This window comes from Protomyctophum parallelum (genome assembly GCF_964188405.1).
Source record: "Protomyctophum parallelum genome assembly, chromosome: 12".
NCBI lineage: Eukaryota > Metazoa > Chordata > Actinopteri > Myctophiformes > Myctophidae > Protomyctophum > Protomyctophum parallelum.
Genome location: NC_139712.1, coordinates 36040538 through 36060011, shown reverse-complemented (window position 1 = coordinate 36060011; position 19474 = coordinate 36040538). Strand labels below are relative to the sequence as shown.

At 42.5% G+C, this 19474-nt stretch overlaps 1 protein-coding gene across 1 annotated transcript in view; it reads right to left on the bottom strand.

Annotated features, from left to right (window-relative positions):
- The window catches only part of dipk1c (divergent protein kinase domain 1C), a 57143-nt gene that overhangs the window by 8002 nt on the left and 29667 nt on the right, over nucleotides 1-19474 (bottom strand). The window contains exons 2-6 of the mRNA XM_083778778.1: nucleotides 7378-7581; nucleotides 7006-7059; nucleotides 6511-6689; nucleotides 5502-5649; nucleotides 3623-3793 (exon numbers count right to left, since the gene is read on the bottom strand). Coding sequence (XP_083634904.1) covers nucleotides 3623-3793; nucleotides 5502-5649; nucleotides 6511-6689; nucleotides 7006-7059; nucleotides 7378-7581 — 756 coding nt within the window. The remainder of the gene's footprint in view (nucleotides 1-3622; nucleotides 3794-5501; nucleotides 5650-6510; nucleotides 6690-7005; nucleotides 7060-7377; nucleotides 7582-19474) is intronic.

Here is a 19474-nt window from a genome sequence, read left to right as displayed (position 1 = left end):
GTTTGAGTACTTTGTCCACCACGGGATATACTGTAGATTTGTGATTTTTAAACAAAGCAGAGCGACAGTAATGAGTACGCCAGGGAACAATTTAATATCGGTTTAGAGGAGCTGAGAAAATTATAAAGACTTTAGGGTGCAGAGGGTGAATTAGTGTTAACGGCTTGGATAGAACAGACTCTGCTTTTGTTTAGTCAGTATCAGTCGCTGCCATGGTTTATATGAGCTGAAACACAATCAAACAGACGCTTTAGCACTGCCATTTAGCAACTCAACACACGTGCACACACACGCACGCACGTACACACACACGCACAGTCGCACACACGCACAGTCCAAAGCTAATCTGTCTTTGACATTAAAGCTTTCAGTAACAATGACTTGACAATTAGAGGAAAATTGAGAGTTTTACAAAAAACTTAATTTGGCAGCGTGCCCTGGGAGCAAAATGTTTGGCGTTAGCGCTGACTGCAGAATGAACTTCAGCTGGCAGAGACCAGAGCCTTATTATCGTTGTCACAGTACGATTTTAGCATACTGATTATGTTAGTGATGTAAAATAACTTAACGACAGTAAATTTCCTTAGGCACTGCACTTTAGTACAATTCTGATGTACTTTGAGTATGCTGATTTTTCAATGTTTTAGTCCTCCAAATCTCAGAGGCAAATGTAGTTTTTACTCCACTACAAGTGTTTGACAACTTTAGATACAAGTTTGTGTGGTATTGATAAAACATCTTTGAGTACTTCTTCACCACTGTGTGTACTGAACTTTAAAGCATCTTACTGTATGCTCTCAGCATGGTGATTTTAGCGTTTCGCTCATTAAACATGCAAAGATATTCAGTAAATGCACAACTCTGTTTGTTATGCCTCTGCCAGCGCTATGTCAAATATGTATGGTATAAAAGGCTCTCAAGCCTGAAGATGTTTGCCAGAACACAATTAATGTTTAGTGTTTGCCAGCCATGCATGTACAAGCATTGTAATTTTTTTTTTAATATTCACTGTTTTACGACCACAAAACATTTTCGTTCAAAATACAAACATTCATATTCAACTCAAACAGGGATAACTTCTTACAAAATAAGCTCACACAAATGGGCATGTCATTATAGGAAAGACATGCAGCAAAATGTTTATAAAATTTGAAAAGAAAAAAACACTATTGTAATAATAAGATATTACTAAAATGTTTTCAAGAAGCCTGACCTGCAAGCTCACAACGTATGACAATGTGACACGCTGTGAGCTTATATATTGGGCTTTTTTCACAGAATATATTTGGTGTAGAGAGACAAGGAGGGGCCAAATAGCAACTGGGGGAACCCCGATCAATGAAATATAGAACACTTTAACCTAGGGTTGTCACGATCCCTAGTATCAATATTATATCCGTGTCATGATATTAGACTGGATATTGTCTGTGATTTTGGATATTGTACTATTGTGATATGGCATAAACGTGTATATATATAAATATATATAAATATCGGATCGGGAAAATTCGGTATCGGCAGATACTCAAAATCAAATGATCGTAATCAGATCGGGAGCAAAAGAACGTGATCGCTTCATACCCTATTTACCTGTACTTCATCTAACATGACATACCCAGAAAAGTGATGCTAGTGGTCACACTGTTCTGAATGTATAAAGATCCATATGGACCAAAGCACAGCCAGTGCATTTAACAAAAAAGCCTTTATAAGAGCATCTATTGTGCAGGTGTGACGTCTCAGCTTTCTAACCAACCTTAACTCCAGCATGAATCAACTTATTGACTGAAACTGTATCTTCAGTTTTTTAGCTTCCATCAGACAAACAATACAGTACAGTAGCACTGGACTGTTAAATTATGCATTTATCATTGCTCTTTGTTCAATATTATCGATTGGCTCCTCCAGAGCTTTTCATCTTCAAAACTACTAAGCTCAGCTGCTTCTGGGACGGCTTCTATTTCAGTCAATTATTATCACCCAGACGATCTCTTTGATGTTTCTGTGTTAAAATGCTGCCGCTTTCCTTTATCTGGTTTTCTGAAAACACTGCTCTGTGGAACAAAGCCTGTGTGTGTCTGTAGCTCAGACACGTAGACAGAGAGCAGACTTATACGCCAGTTACCTCCAGTTGACTTATTTGAGTGAAAAGGTGTTTGATATGCGCAAGAGGGGTGCTAGGCGCTACTTATATAGCAATATTACGTAAGTGTGTGTCTTGTTAACACGTTTCTCCTGCCTGTTGCCTACTTGCCTTCCTATTATTTCTGCAATTCAGAGGGTATGGCCTTGTAAAGACCCAATAATCACAGCATGGGGAGGAGAGCCCAGGGCATTCACGCTCCTGCTAGCTACATGATACATAATGCCGACATGACACGCACACACCGACGCACGGCACGCACCATAATTCATTCCATATTTTGAGCAGGGTCTGTCTCAATGTATATTTCTTAGTCTACTGGTGCCTATTGTAAGTTATACACTTCTTCTTCTAAACGGTAGCAGGGTACAGTAAGTGATATTATTTGTCAAAACAAAACCTTTTTTGCAAAAGAAAAAAGAAAAGGTTAAAGCACTGTATTTTGATAGTAATCATTATATAGAGTTCAGTAACAAGAGTGCATGGCAAATGGCTATGTGAAAGAAATTGGAAGATGGTCTGAAGTAATGTAAAGTGATTTAAACATGCTTCAGCATCTAAAACGTCATATTTCTGCAATTGCTACAAATTGCTACAAAACCTGTGTAAATCACACCCGTGTGAAGTGAGGGGCGCGCTCTTGTCATCGTACATCTTCATACATCATCTCATTCCGGCCAATCAGAAATTGCGTCCTCACCTTCGTCTTCAATGTTTGTGTTACGCAATATTTGCACAAAACACTCAAAATTGTCCATTCATTGTCAATGGCATTTAATGTTTGTGTTTGGACAACATTTGGGTTACACACACCAACAGCTGGACATAGGAGTTGATTTTGGGTCTGCAAGTTCAAATCTTAGCTAATTTAACATTGACTATTTAGGCACTCGATCGATCATGCACTACAAACTCTTCCTGTATTCACCTGTCAGGTCTGGTTTGCTTCCATAACGAGTGATTTAAGATACACTGTTATGTGGCTAGTGAAGCAGGTGCATGCAGGTATAATTGAGTGCAGCTGCAGCTGGTCATGGCTGAAACTGGAGACCAAAGCTGAGGTTAAAAGGACAACAGCTTATATTTGTGGTCGGGTGGAAACCTTGTATGTCCAAAGAAATAACCTGTTTTCCAATGGATCAAATGTTTTTTAAATGTAGTTTATAAAAGCACACAGTCACACTTAACAACCTGGCGTCCCTATTTTGGCCATGTGATTAACTTAAAGGCAAAACGTTTCAAAACATTTCCAACCGGGGCGCCCGCTGGCCTATAGTTTTCCAGGTACATGGCACGTGTTCAAGTCCCGTTACGACGACCTTTGCTGCATGTCTCTCCACTTCTCTCTCTCCCTCTTCCCTATCCATCTTCACCTGATACTATCAATGAAGGCAGAAAAGCCCCCAAAAAACAACAACATTTCAAACCAAAAATAGCCAACCTACGCGCGCACGTTACATTACATGACATTGGTCTCACCGTCAGGTCCTTCCTGATGGCAAAGTTCTCAGGCTTGACGTCACACAGGTGCAGGCGGTGAGTGAAGTCCTGGTCAAAGTGCCGCACCATGTGCAGGAAACTGAGAGCGATGCGATGCACCAGGTCCCTGCTGGTCCACCTGGACCCCGACCCCGACCACACACCCCCTGTCTGGAGCAACCACAGTACAGTTAGACCCCGACCACACACCCCCTGTCTGGAGCAACCACAGTACAGTTAGACCCCGACCACACACCCCCTGTCTGGAGCAACCACAGTACAGTTAGACCATATATGTCAAACTCAAGGCCCGGGGGCCAAATCAGGCCCGTGAATGAATTATCTTTGGCCCGCGGGATGATATTTAATTAGTATTAGAACTGGCCCTCTGGTATATTGCACGGACCACTTTAATACTACCCCACAATGCACTGCGAGTGCATTGTCACACGTGTATCGAGGGCCCGCAAGCGCAAGCATGCGTCTTCTCTTCACTATTGATCAGCAGTGAAAGTAGATCACTTGTGGTCAAATTTCAGCTATACGCCTCTCCCCAAAAATGGCCCGTGTGTTGAAACACAGTCCGGCCCTCGACTTGTACCAATTTCTTTATTTTGGCCCACTGTGTATTTGAGTTTGACATCCCTGAGTTAGACCCTGACCACACACCCCCTGTCTGGAGAAACCACAGTACAGTTAGACCCCGACCACACACCCCCTGTCTGGAGAAACCACAGTACAGTTAGACCCCGACCACACACCCCCTGTCTGGAGAAACCACAGTACAGTTAGACCCTGACCACACACCCCCTGTCTGGAGAAACCACAGTACAGTTAGACCCCGACCACACACCCCCTGTCTGGAGCAACCACAGTACAGTTAGACCCCGACCACACACCCCCTGTCTGGAGAAACCACAGTACAGTTAGACCCTGACCATACACCCTGTCTGGAGCAACCACAGTACAGTTAGACCCCGACCACACACCCCCTGTCTGGAGAAACCACAGTACAGTACAGTTAGACCCCGACTACACACCCCCTGTCTGGAGAAACCACAGTACAGTTAGACCCCGACCACACACACCCTGTCTGGAGAAACCACAGTAGAGTTGATCCATTGAGACCTGCTGAGGCCCATTTTACAAATGCCTTTCTAAACCAGTAGTTTTCAGACTTTCAAGATTGCACATCTGCTAAGTTGTCACAGGTTCAATTCCAGGACTCAGCCATGCGTCATAGTGGGAGTCTAGGTGAAACATGATCTTTGACACAATCTCGACCGGGAGACAAAATACAACCACCCCATTTGTGTAAGTTATATTGTAATACAAACTGAATTAAAAAAAAATATATACAGTACATGTTTTACAAAAACAATTATAAATTATAAAAATGAATAGCTTAACTGAAACTGTATTGTCTTCATAAAACTAACTGAAACTAACTAAAATCATAGAGGAATAAAAATGGTGATACAGGCAGAACTATAGACAAAAAAGGCTTTTTTCTTCCCCAAGTTGTACCGCTTAATTCCCTAAGGGTGGAAAATGCAGACTTGCAAAGAAGAAAATCCAACGCACTCCATCTTCAGTGAAAAAATATAAAAGGTTTATTGATGAGCAAGGCAACGGTCTTCGTCAGGGTATATCTCAAAGAGATCTCATTTACGCCCTTAGGGAATTAAGCAGTACAACTTGGCGAAGAAAAAAAGCCTTTTTTTTTGTTCCTTACTTTTAGTCTGCCAGTTTTAAGCCCTATCTTGTAAAACATCTACAAGCTCGCAGCGTGTTGTGATGGGACACGTTGCGTCCCTGTCAAATAACCTCACTTTGTCAAATGATCTAAAACTAAACTAAAAATAAAAACTATAAAAACCTTGGCCTGGAGCCCAGGGATGGACACCTCGTCCAGAGAGAAGATGTTCTGGTCCCAGGCATGTCCTGCAGACAGATACTCCACAGCATAGAAGTGACCACATGTGCCCAACACCTTAGCTACATGGATGCTAAGGTCCTGTAGCACCCTGGAGGAGGGGAGAGGGCATAGATATAAAACAAAATACCCTATTGGCCTGAATATAACACTACGTTTTTCCAATGGAAATATCCTAAAAACGGGGTCGTATTATAATCGGGGACTAGACTATTTGAGATTCAATGTTCTTTTTCCACAAATGAGTCTTGCAAAATGGGGGTCGTCTTATAACCAGAGTCGTCTTATATTCGGGACAATACGGGTATATAATATACTGTATGCCTCATTGGCCACTGCAGTTCATAGATAGAGCGTAGTAATTTCTCTATGGAGAATAACATGGGGTCATATGATATGATACAGTCTGTTTCTAGCGACAATGCAACTACGGTAATTCAGTAGCAGTAACAATAGCGTTTTCTCTCTGTCGGTTGATTCTTCATATCTATATGAATGTAATGGCCGGGATGACATGTTTATTTTTCAACACAGTACTTATATGAGGCGATCTAAAATCCCCCTATGGGGATTACAATGCAAATAAAAAGTACAGGATTTGCGCCCTCTACCGATATTGACGTCAGACATAGTGTTCTATGGGAGCGACGTGAGGAGCTGGTATCAGTAGCCTACAGACTCTCTCTTTCCCACGTGCTTTGCCCAGGTGGGTATAGTTTTGAAGTCAGGTTTAGGCATACATGTATATATTTGGTTATGGGTTAGGCATAGTGTTTGTGAGGTTAGGTTTAGGCCTAGTTTTTTGTGAGGTTAGGATTAGTTTTACTGGGAAAAACAACAAAGAGAGAGGGAGTCCCGCTGATTGACCGTCCGTCCCTCCCTCCCTCCTACGTCCGTCCGTCCGTCCATCCCTCCCTCCCCCCTCCTACGTCTGTCCCTCCCTCCCTCCTACCTTAGGAAGGTGTATTCTTCTTGTTGCAGCAGGCTCCACAGAGAGGCCAGCTCAGCTCGGCTGTAGGTCTTGTCCTTCTTCAGTTTGTGGCCCCACAGTTTGGCCAGTGAGCTGTTCTCTCTGCCTCCTGCTCCTTCCTCATCCTCCTCTTCCTCGGCCAAGCCCAGAGAGTTCCTCACCTCACACCAGAGAACACACACACACACACACACACACACACACACACACACACACACACACACACACACACACACACACACACACACACACACACACACACACACACACTGTAAAACTCTACTGCTCCCTACTCTGCCCTATTTATACTGTATTTGAATATCTCACACTCACAGCACATCACTTTGCTACTGTAAGTATAATTGATATTTTGCACTTACTCAAGTACAATTTTAAATGCAGGACGTTTACTCGTTATACAGAGTATTTTTTACTTGAGTAAAGAAAAGAAGAAATCACATTGTCATGTGTACTCACCTCCAGGGTTGCATAGAACACCACATCCATAGGAGACAGGTCCTCTGCGGTGTCCTGCAGGAGGGAAATCGTTCATTTGAAGCTGCAATCAATAACTTTTCTTTAATTACAGATGGAGTGCTGTGAATTTAGTACCTTTTCTGTTTTGTATGTTTCTGTCTCTAATAGACCCCACGGTGTGGTTATAATATTCAAATATGTCTTAGTTCCCTGTTGTATTTTTTGGTTTCTTCCTGAAAGCTGAAAGCCTTTGAGTCAAAGATGTTATTTGGAAACCCTAAGGATCATAAAAAATAAAACTTACTATTGCAATTTCTTTTGGGTCAGGCTTAGATTGACTGGCCTATGTGGTGGACGTCGGTGGTGGTATACCTGGTAGTCCAGTATTCCCAGTGGCTCGTATAAGGAGAAGTTCTCCAGCTTGGACTTGAGGATGATGGGAAGGTCTCTCCATCGAGCTTCTATCACCTTCTTCCCGTTCTCATAGTAGAGACAGCGCTTGTACTGGACCAGACCTCGCACACACAGGTCCTCGCACAGGTCCCCGGTCACCGCCCCCTCGCCGTACTCCGTGCACTGCCATGACATGAGATAAGATAAGAAGCCTTATTGTTGGGTATATGCACGCAGAATAACTACTTCTGCCTGGGCCTCTTCCGACATCCAGGTGAAAAACAAAGAAGGGGTTGGCATAGTGATTATCAAGTTCATAATCATTTCAAGAACTCCCACTTTGATATGCATTACTTCATCTTGCCCTATATTAGCCAATTGATCACACCTGATCACCCCCCCAACGGGCACTGTTCTAGTAACACATAATTCAGTGACGTTTCCAATTGAATCATTCATTTCACCTTCGCTGTGTAAAATGAGAAACATTACCCGACATGTCATTGAGCTCCGAAATGGACGCACGCACGCACGCATACACACACACACACACACACACACACACACACACACACACACACACACAGGATTTGATTGTATGAGCTCAAGTGTACCTGGGGAAGGTGTGTTTTTTGTGTGTGCGTGTGTGTTTGACAGAGAGAGTTGATGATGTGTGGGGTTAGCAGTGTTATGCTCAGGGATTAGCCGTGTAATCCAACATTCCAGCCGACAGCATCAGTCAGCAGCCTGTGTGCACTTGACACTAACGCACACTGAATATAAAGCCCTCTCGCTGGCTATATATGCACCTGCCAAAAATGCTAATAAACAGCTTAACATTTTCCAAGATAATACTGAATCAATGCCAATAACCTTCAAATACCTGTCTGTCTGTCTTCTTCCTTTCTTAAATATTTGTAGACAATTATTTTTTACTCCAGTTTATTAGTTATGCCAATTAACCCTCTCCACACATTTCTGTGTTGCCACTCCTGTTGTATTCTACTGGCTCACCTGCCAGTGAGGAGCCCCCACCGGGATGATGTACTGTTGTATCCTACTGGCTCACCTGCCAGTGAGGAACCCCTACCGGGAGGACGTACTGTTGTATCCTACTGGCTCACCTGCCAGTGAGGAACCCCTACCGGGAGGACGTACTGTTGCTTCTTACTGGCTCACCTGCCAGTGAGGAACCCCTACCGGGAGGACGTACTGTTGTATCCTACTGGCTCACCTGCCAGTGAGGAGCCCCTACCAGGATGACGTACTGTTGCTTCTTACTGGCTCACCAGCCAGTGAGGAACCCCTACCGGGATGACGTACTGTTGCTTCTTACTGGCTCACCTGCCAGTGAGGAGCCCCCACTGGGAGGACTTACTGTTGTACCGTACTGGTTCACCAGCCATTGAGGAGCCCCCACTGGGAGGACTTACTGTTGTACCCACCTCCATCCTACTCCTCCCGCTCCTCACCCCCAAACACATTTTCTAGATCAGACTGATTAAGATGGGGCTCCCCTAATGTCAACACTTTGATTTCCCTTATGGTTTCTACTTTCTGGAGTAAATCAAGAAACCCAGGTTATTACTTGAATCAAACCAATGCTATACATGCGCACACTTCAATCCAGTCTCACTAATACAAAACCACTGTGTGCGTGTCCTTTGCATATCACGTAGCAGCGCTGTGGACATAAAGTATCGTAGAGGACCTGAGGGAGTGTGGTGCCCGGCGTCAACCTATCTGACAGACAGGTTGTCCAGAATCGTAGTGCCGACTGTTATGCCCATATATAGGCATACACAGAGATCCACCCAATAACGCTCCAATTTAGTTCCATTCGTACACTCTCTGAATTAAATTAACACAAAGTATTTTACTGTGCAGAGAGCATTCATCTGTGATATGCTGGTTAAGAGTGTGTTCTTGGAGCAGTAAATCCTCTTATGAATCCCATTGCATCATGTGTCCATAAGCCACAGGGAGCCAGAGCTCACGTCAGCTCACCTGCCAAGGGTGTCTGCTTCAATTCATGTCATCACGCAAGAGTGCAGGACTAGAGTTTAGCTAGTCATTTATGGCAGTGGCGCTGCCTGGTGCCAAAGATCACTGGGGTGGGCGCCTTGTCTGATTGGAGGTAGTCCAACAATCATGAACGGTTCTTGACATTATGCAAAGAAAGTCTGAAAGTCTTAAAGTCTGGGACAAAAAAAAGCTCTGAAGAAAATAATGTAAGTCTAAGCTTGCCAAATGCTTCAATATGGATCTCAAAAGCCATCATGTGAAGCTCAAACTAAAACAGTGCAACGACACACTCATTATAGACAAGCTGGATGTGGCTAATCGCTTAAACATCTTTACAACCAGAGCCACAACACTGCTTAACAAACTGCCCTCTCACTCTGGGCTTTATAGTGTAAAACACACACAAAAATGGCAACTAAGGTAATCAAAACTTCAACCTTGGAACAAGACAGGAGGAGGAGGATCTCCTCTCTGGTCAGTAAGAACTGGACTCACCACAAAGGCCTTCAAAGCAAGGCTCCAGACTTCCCAAAACACCTACTGTACAACTAATTTAACTCTCCCGCCCCTCACTTTGCTATAGGGTGGGATGGCTCAGGGTAGAGGACAACGTACAGCAACTTGCAATGGGCCTGGTCTACAGGATACACCAGGGGTTTCCAAACGGTGGTGCGCGAATGCCCTTTAGGGGCGTGACATGAAAAGGGTAATGGTGGTTTTATGGTGTTATTTAACACAAACGGAAAACTTCTGTTGTAAGGAGATATAGATCAGCTGCGGAAGTATACAGCAGCTGGATGTCTCTCAGTGCAGTGATATTATGTGATTATTTTCCACAATCAAAGGTATAATTTTTGGCCAAATACAACGAGACAGAGCGTTGAGGGGTGCGTCAGCTAGGTCAGGAGGTAACAGGGGTGCACGGCCAAAAAGGTTTGGGGACCGCTGCACTACACCTACTTGAAAAACGTCAACGATGTCCACAGCAACAACACCAGAGGGAGCTCCCCAAATCACATTCAACACAGATTTGGCTCAAACGAGAGATTACATTTGTTCTACTGCTATGCCACAAAACAAATGTGGAATGCCCTATACCAACAGATGTCATAAATGATAATAAAAGAGCACTTACAGGTGGCTTCAACTTGGAACTGGCCCCTGAAAAAAAGTCAAAACCTCTGTGGGAACAGGCCTGTACCAACATGCCGTCATTCACATAATTTTGCTTGATGTTCGTTCATTCATTCATTAATACATTGCACTCCAGTAATACACATTGCTAGTGCAGTCGTCATTCATGGTGTGTAGACACCATTTCAGAAAGCGTGCCCGTTCAGAGCAGACCAGTTCTGACGTGATGAACCACTCATCCGTCCAATCAACTTAAAACACTTCCTCAGCTACTACACCCGACAAGTGTGAACGAAGTCAATTTGATAAACGGTTCTCGAGGTGTGCAAAGGACAGAAACACTTATGTATTTATTAGCAGGGACGTGCACACATACGTAGACATCAGCCCGTGCCCTTTTAGCCGTCTGTAAAAAAACTGCCCTTTCCAGACCACGAATGCAGCATTTACTATAGTGTTAGAAATGAAAATGCCCTCGGAAGGCAGCCTTCAGGATAATTGCTTTTTTTCTGAAGTCTCCTGAACTTGAACACAGTATTTTGTGTTGAACACATTTGTTTATAAATCCATGTTGTATACACCGCATCTCTATAGCTAAAGAGTACTGGTTGCGCCCCGAAAATAGCTGATCTACAAGCTAGCAACGCATCGCAGCGCAACGCATTTTCGCCCCTCTAACACTCTCTGCACGTCCCTCTTTATTAGTATGAGTAAACCCCACTGCTGGTGCACTGGCACTTTTGTAGGCTGACATCTTGACATGTCTGATATCATCTGCTACATGATGTACATGAGCTGGACAAGAGACAGCTGCTGTATCTCACTATCAGACTGTGATTCTATATCTGCTCTATTTATATGTGCTAAAGATGTTTCTCTACCTGCACAAGAAGCACATTCCGTCTCATTTTCTTTCTATATTCACCATGCACCTAATGCCAATGTATGTTTTTGGCATTCTGACTTCTTGTTATCCAACTTTGTTTCCCTTGTTTCTTTCTGAATTATTAGTTACCCTAAAAATAAAAAAAATCTTGAAAAGTCGAGATCTTATGAAATAAATAATAACTATTTTACACCATGCAGTCACCTTGTGATGTGATGCATGTTTTTAGCCCTGCTTCTGCTTAGAATAACAACAATTGAATTAAATAGATGATGTTGACTCCCTTCTGTTTTGTTTACAAATGGAACCCTGGATGTACAGTCAGGCTTGTGAGTACTGTACATGTACTATAGATGTCTAGCAGCGCTGCCCTGAGCAACGAGCCACTTAGCGAAATGCTAACGTTGAGGTCCGATGGAGATTTATACATCACCCGCCTATGTTTACGACTCAGGAAACGGATGAAGCTGCCCATCCACGCTGTCTAAACATCTACTCCTAATGGATGGCCCGTTTGACAGCAGAAAAACACATCCTATACACCTGACTTAAGTGTGTGTGTGTGTGTGTGTGTGTGTGTGTGTGTGTGTGTGTGTGTGTGTGTGTGTGTGTGCGCGCGGGCTCGTGTGCGTGCGTGTTGGTCTGATGGTTTTGGTGGCAAGAGAAAGACTGGAATCTGTCTGTCTGTCTGTCTGTCTGTCTGGAATGCTCTCCTCCCTCAGATGAAAGACATAAGTGTCCTCGTCTTATCTTTGAGCTGCGGAATGTGTATGTGTGTGCGCGTGTGTGGGTGCGTGTGTGTGCGAGCGTGTGTGATGATGGAGTAAAGAGGGATGGGTGGAGACTAGAGAACAGACTAAATTTGAAGGGGTCCCTGCAATTATCTTGACATGCACACGCACACACACACGCATGCACGCACACAGGCCTCCTAATATTCTCCTGCAGCCATCATCAGTGAGGCTGATAAATGCTGCTGAGAAAATATGCGTTGAAAATGTGGTCTTTGAGTCCCTCAACACTGCTGAGTTATGCCGGGTTCACGCTGCAAGATTTTAGCCCCGATTATCCTGTCGCCGACCTATCACGATGCACGGCGGCAAATCCCCCCGAACTGACGCAAAGACGGGTGAAAGATGTTCACTGAGGGCGATGTTTGATATTTGTAAACTACCATGGTCATGTGAATTCAAATTATTATGTGTCTTCTGCAGATAGCATAACATTCACATTGTGTGAATTCACATTATCATGTGTCTGCTGCAGATAGCATAACATTCACATAGTGTGAATTCAAATTATTATGTGTCTTCTGCAGATAGCATAACATTCACATAGTGTGAATTCACATTATCATGTGTCTGCTGCAGATAGAATAACATTCACATAGTGTGAATTCACATTATCATGTGTCTGCTGCAGATAGCATAACATTCACATAGTGTGAATTCACATTATCATGTGTCTGCTGCAGATAGCATAACATTTATTCACATAATGTAAATTCATGCGACCTACAAGCGACATAAGACTTTGGGCTCACTGATAAACAAAGTTACACAAATCCCTATCCTTATTGACCCACATGGTCTTAATAATGCAAATGAAGAGGGACACTTGAGTATAACTGTTTTCACTATTACTTCTACTCCACTAGCTCCCATCAAATATCATTTTCACTCCACTCCAGTTCCTTAAAAGCTGTAGTTTTTATAGATATTGTACATTAGATATGCTTTAATTTGTTTTTATTGAGATTTACTTCTCGTTTTGACCATGTTATCTAAATCCTTCCTGACTGGAGTCTCTCTATCTCTCTCTCTCTCTCTCTCTCTCTCTCTCTCTCTGTGTGTATACATCACAGCTGCTTCCTGTCTCCGGCACACTGCAACTTTCCCACCGATCTGCCTGCCATCTACTGTGACATTTATTGGCATCAAGCGTGTGTGTGTGTGTGTGTGTGTGTGTGTGTGTGTGTGTGTGTGTGTGTGTGTGTGTGAAGTCATAAACTGCTGGCTACTGGTGTGCGTGCAGGTCTATCAACATTTATACATTCACGTCAGTGATTTTCAGGAACCTTTACATACACAGTTTATCCTTCAGTGAGTATTGTGTGTGTGGATGTATCATGTATGTATACAGTTTACACATCGCTTTAGGCTCAGTGGAAACCTACAGACCCACATGGACACACTGACAGTGCGTTTTAAAGGACCACCTCATCATCGATGGTGAATCCAAGCTGATAGAAACTGCAGGCTTTGGATAATAAAAAACATTTTTGTAAAAAGAATCTGCCTAACGATGGTGTCACTGGTCCTATGAGACACAGACTGAGTAGAAAAACATGGTGCCATTTTATCATGATTATTAGTGGTGAAGTGGTCCTTTAACAGCGGGAGAACAACGGCGACTCTGAGCGATATAAATCTCCTAGCTGGTGTTCCTGCTGTCATTACCTCGTATAGGTGGTGTGGAAGGCAAAGCAACACTTGAATTTGATTGGCTATCGCCGGACGATGTCTTCCAATTATAAAATATTTTCATGTTTTCGGGCGTCGTTCCTCCGCCCACTTTTCGACTATCGCCTCTTCGCCTGCTATCGCCAGTAGTTGCCGGGTCGGCCGGGACAAATAACGCACTTCCCGGAAAATACGTCATAGGCTGTCGTCCGCTGTTAAAACACACTGTTAACCATTTGCACTTTATATGCCAGAAGGTGAGGAGGATGATCTCCATCACCACAGGAGCCCCCTCTTCTACTCCCTGTACACTGGCCTTTTTTAAATTTATTTTTATCCCACGATTTTGAAAACCATTTTTTCACCCAGTGTCAATTATATAATGTAATGCTACACTTCCTCTGCCAACCTGGGGGGGCAGCGGACTGGCCTCATGCTTCCTTCTATGCATGAGGCTTCTTTTCACCTGACAGGGTAGAGTTTCCCCGGCCCGACGTATAGCGCGTGCCACATGGAAGGAACACGTTATTCGGACCTTCTAGCTGTGAGGCGACAGCACTACCATTGCCACCGCCCACCGTACCATTTTTTCTTTTCATGAATATGTCGGACACAGGCCCGGCCACCAGGCCTTGTGGTTAGAGTGTTCAGTCCACCCTGTGGTTAACTGGGAGGTCAGGGTTTGATTCCCTGGCCGGGTCGTATACCAAAGACTGTAGAAAATGCAAGGCACTAGAGAGGGTAATGCAGACAGTCCAGAGCATCAGTCAATGTGAGCTTCCCTCCATCCAGGATAAATACACTGGACATTGTATCAGTAAAGCCTGTAGGATTATCACTGACCATGCACTGTTTCAGCTGCTACAGTCTGGCAAGCAGAACCACCTATCTGAAGACCCTGCAGACCAGCAGGCTCAGAGGCAGCTTTTCTACCAGGCAACCAGGCTTTAGAACAATGGACAGTAATGGCCTGTCCATCTGACTGACACGCACACACACACACACACACACACACACACACACACACACACACACACACACACACACACACACACACACACACACACACACTTAATGCCAATAAATGTCACAGAATCAGCATCTTGAGAACGGCTGAGGAGGGAGGGGGAGGTGGAGAGAGAGATGGAAAGAGAATGGCGTAGGAGTCAGAGGAAAAACGTGTGTATGATTATATTCCATTTCTACTTAATTCAGTGTGTGCGTGTGCGTGCGTGCATGAGGGAGAACTAAATGTGTGCAGTCCATTTATGTGTGGGGACAGAGTGGTGAGCGAAACAGAGGGTGTAGAGAGATAGATAAAGAGAGAGTAGAGAAATAAAGTGTAGACGGTAGATAAAGTCTTCACTGATGGATGCAGCTCATATCGATGTGTCTATAAGCATCATCGTGATGAAGAGACACTTTGGACGACTTCAACAACACCATCGCTCATTCTGATTGGTTATTTCACTGCAACAGTGCCATCATTCACTCTGATTGGTCATTTCACTTCCGCTCGCCTCTTGCTGCGTCTCACGCATTTCAAGCAGCTGGGAACAGCAAGCCGTCGCACGAGACGCATTACTCACTGTCAGTAACTCTCGCTTTAGAACAGCCTGCCCCTTACTATTAGTTTAGTTAATAGCGCATTTCATAATTATAAAAGCAAGACAATACATATCAGAAGAAAACAATTCTCAAGAATAGGAGAGATCATTAAATAACATAACATTAAAAGTGAACAACAATACAGAAGAATCCAAACCACCCGCTTCGAATGTTATCAATATCAACCGATAATCACCAGCATGTTCTTATCAGGACCATTCAATGCAGCCAGTATGGACATTTCCACATAATATAGCCTACTAGGAAATGCGGAAGTGAAATTACTGTGCCGAATATCATGAAACTGACTTACATAGCTCATAGCATAAGACTGATATGAGGTTAAGGGAATTATGTGGCCGGTTAAAAATGAGGTTAGGGTTAGATTTCACTGTTGCTGTTATTAACACTGCGACCAATGCCACGTCGGGCAAAGGCTGACAACGTCAGTATGTGGAAATGTCCATACTGGCTGCATTGAATGGTGTTGATATAACGGCTGATGACGCCGGAGATGAAATCATCCGAAGGCGCTATCCAAACTTATAAGGGGAACAGTAGTGCAAGAAAGACTTACAAACACGAAAACACTTGGCAATGAAAGTGATGACTTTAAAGCAGGGATTTTCAACAGGTGGTCCGTGGACCACTGGTGGTCTGTGAAGGTATTGCATGTGGTCCCTGACCATGCATTTAGTATTGTAGCAAAGTGAAGATTTTGTATTTTCTTCCACGGAACAATGCACTACTTTTGGCGGACGTGGAAGTGCATATATGTTATCAGTTACTGGGAAGTCTGAGGTTAAGAAATTCCAGTTCTCAAGAAGGGTGCAGTCTACCAGCTTACCTGATTGAGTCATCATTATTAGGAAATGTGCCCATTTTTGTCTGCTCTATCAGTACTGTATCAGTTAAGAGAAGTGTAACCGTGGGATAGGAATAGATCAGTGGTTCTCAAAAGATATATCTTTTGGCTCTGGACCACTCGTATATTTCAGTTAAATAATGCCTTGGCTTGATACAATTTGTTGCACATACATAGTATCGTGCAATGAATGAAATCAAGCCCTTAACAGTCATGATTTAATTTCAATCTTTTTATTAGCTATCGATTAAAATATTTTCTTACATTTGATGGACTTTTGAAATACTGTATTATTTAAACATATTTTAATACATCTAAAAAATACATTGTATTTATATTTTAAAACATTTCCCATGGACCACCTGCAGGCCTATTATGCCATGGACCACTAGTAGTCCGTGGACCATCTGTTAAGAAACAGTGGTATGGATATATTGCATAGCATTAGCAAGTGTTATGAAAGGGCTAAGCTTAGCCCATATACCCTCCCAACACAACAGTGGTCCCTAGCTTGATTCTTAGTCAGGGTGGTGGTCCCTGGTTCACAGTTTCAGTTGAAAACCCCTGCTTTAAAGGAAAGTTCACACAAAATAAATCACTTTTTGTCTATTAAATTACTCACCCATGCATGTTGTTTATATGCAATTGTTTATAGGATCAATATACATACATTAATATATGATAACCATTCAGTAGCTTTCTCATATTTTCTATTTTTTGCACATTTTCCTATAGAATGCCTCATTTGCATATTTGTTTTTAATTTGTAATACAATAAATCATTGTGTTCGTGTACGTAATCAACTGGGGAAGTTTCATGGTGATAACAATTTAATATAAGTATGGTTTTGCACACTCAATTCATAATTAACGTTACAATTTTGGAGCTCTGGCTCATGGACTAAAAACCAAAAAGAACTGAACCTGTTCCCTTTGGGAACCAACCGGTGGAAAAGGGAGTGAGTTGTTTTGGAGTTTATATTATTCTTATAGTTTTGCATTGGTCTCCCCAGCAGCAGAGTCAGCAAATATTGAATTATCGGCTCAGGAATACAACAAAAATGTCCATGCATTCTATGCTTCATGGGGTGATTAATGATATATATTTGTGGGTGAAGTATTTCATTTAATGATGCGTCTAGAGATTTCCACAACTTCATGTATAAACACAAAGGTAAATTAATGTATTTTTTTTGCCTTGTTGGGAAGGAGTGATTGTCAGAAGACTGAATTAAAAAGAAAGAAAGAAAATACTTAGATCGACCCAGTCCATCGAAATATAAATCCTTACTCGAATCTCATTTACTTTCCCTTGCTTTCAATTCAGTCTTCTTTTTAGTTTTACTTATTTTACGTAATTTATGTGTACGACAAGGGTTAGTGCGTATGATTGTGCACTTGCTTTAGTACTTGTTTTGTTTCTGTGCAGCACTCAACATTTGTTCTTTTTAAATGTGTAATATTACACATTAACAAATTATTGGCTATTTTATAGTACTTAGACTATTCGAAATATAGCCGAGCTGAGCACACAACGTTTTGCGATACAGCACATCGTGAGCTTGTAGATCTGCTATAAGCAAATGTTTCAAGATTTTTGATTGATAACTAATTATTAATAATCTATATATTCAAAGTAACTAGAAACTAAAATGTAACGGAGTAAAAAAAAGTACATTTTTATTCTGAAATGCAGTGGAGTCGAAATACCCAAGTAAAGTAAAAGTACAGTGTAATTGTAATTACTTGAGGAAACGTACTCAGTTACTTTACACCACTGCTTACAATCAAAGGCGTCCTTTGTTTTCTCATCTGTCCCAAAGCCAAAACTCCCTCTAAAACATTCCAGAAGCTTAAAGGGCTTCATATATCAAGAATCAGGTTTTATTTGTCACTAACAAAATGTTGTTGGGACTTGTTCCGCAAATTGTGCTACAATATAACATAATAAAGCAAAAAATAAAATAAAATAAAAAGTACAAGGAAGAATACATATTAGGTTTAGGGTCAAGTACAATAACTTATCATTTAGTAGCATTTTTTCGGTTAAATGTGCAAAGGAGTCGAACATAATTTATACAGTTCCTTCAATTATTTTATTTTGTGTGTGCGGTGTCTGATCAAGCTCACAGCGTGTTGCACTGTGACGCAATGTGAGCTTGCAGATCTGTTATTTTTGGTGTGTGGCGGTATAGTACAAACCAGCCTTATAACAAACACAAGCCCGAAAGCACATTAAAAGACCTTAATGACATTCCTGTGAGTATTGAACCCAAAAGCCAAGTTTAACCACGCATGCACGCACGCATGCACACTCACACACGCACACGTTTGTATTACTATACTTGTGAGGACATCATAATTTCAGGACAGCAGATTTTATTCATGTATAATTTTTTTAAGCCAAAAATAGCAGTTTATAGATCTGATCAATTTATAGATCTGTTATTTTTGGTCCACGACACAGTCACGCAACGACCATAAGTTTAAATGAGGCTAACCCAAATTAAATCTGATCCTAATTGGACAGACGCCTAACTCCCCAAATATGTATTAACTATAAAACAAACATTTCTGTTAAGAGGACCAGGAAAGTTTTCCTTGGAATGCCTATTCCTCAAATCTCCTCTACAGTAGGCCTATGTGTATATAGGGCATTTATGCACGCACGCATGCATGCACGCACGGCACGCACACGCACACGCATTTACGGCATGCACACGCACGCAAGCACGCACTCATAAGTGGATGTGGATGTGGCTATGGTGCAGGTCATACAGGGTTGTGTAGAGTTACATTGAACCGTGGTGTGTCTCAACTTGCTGAGGCAGCAGAACTTCAGGCAGGAATTGAGAGTCGCCGACGGCGATGCGATTACAGACCATTCCTGCCAATGGAAATAGTGACACTACCTCTTCATCATTATCCTTTATTTAACCAGGTTAAAATACTCAGTGAGATTAAAATCTCTTTTCCAGGGTTTGAATTAATTTGAATTAACTCCATTATGAATATCTGTGTCTCACAGGAGGGCTGTGAGCAGTTCAGAAACCCGTCTTCCAGTGACATCATCGTTAGGCAGTTTAAACATTAAAA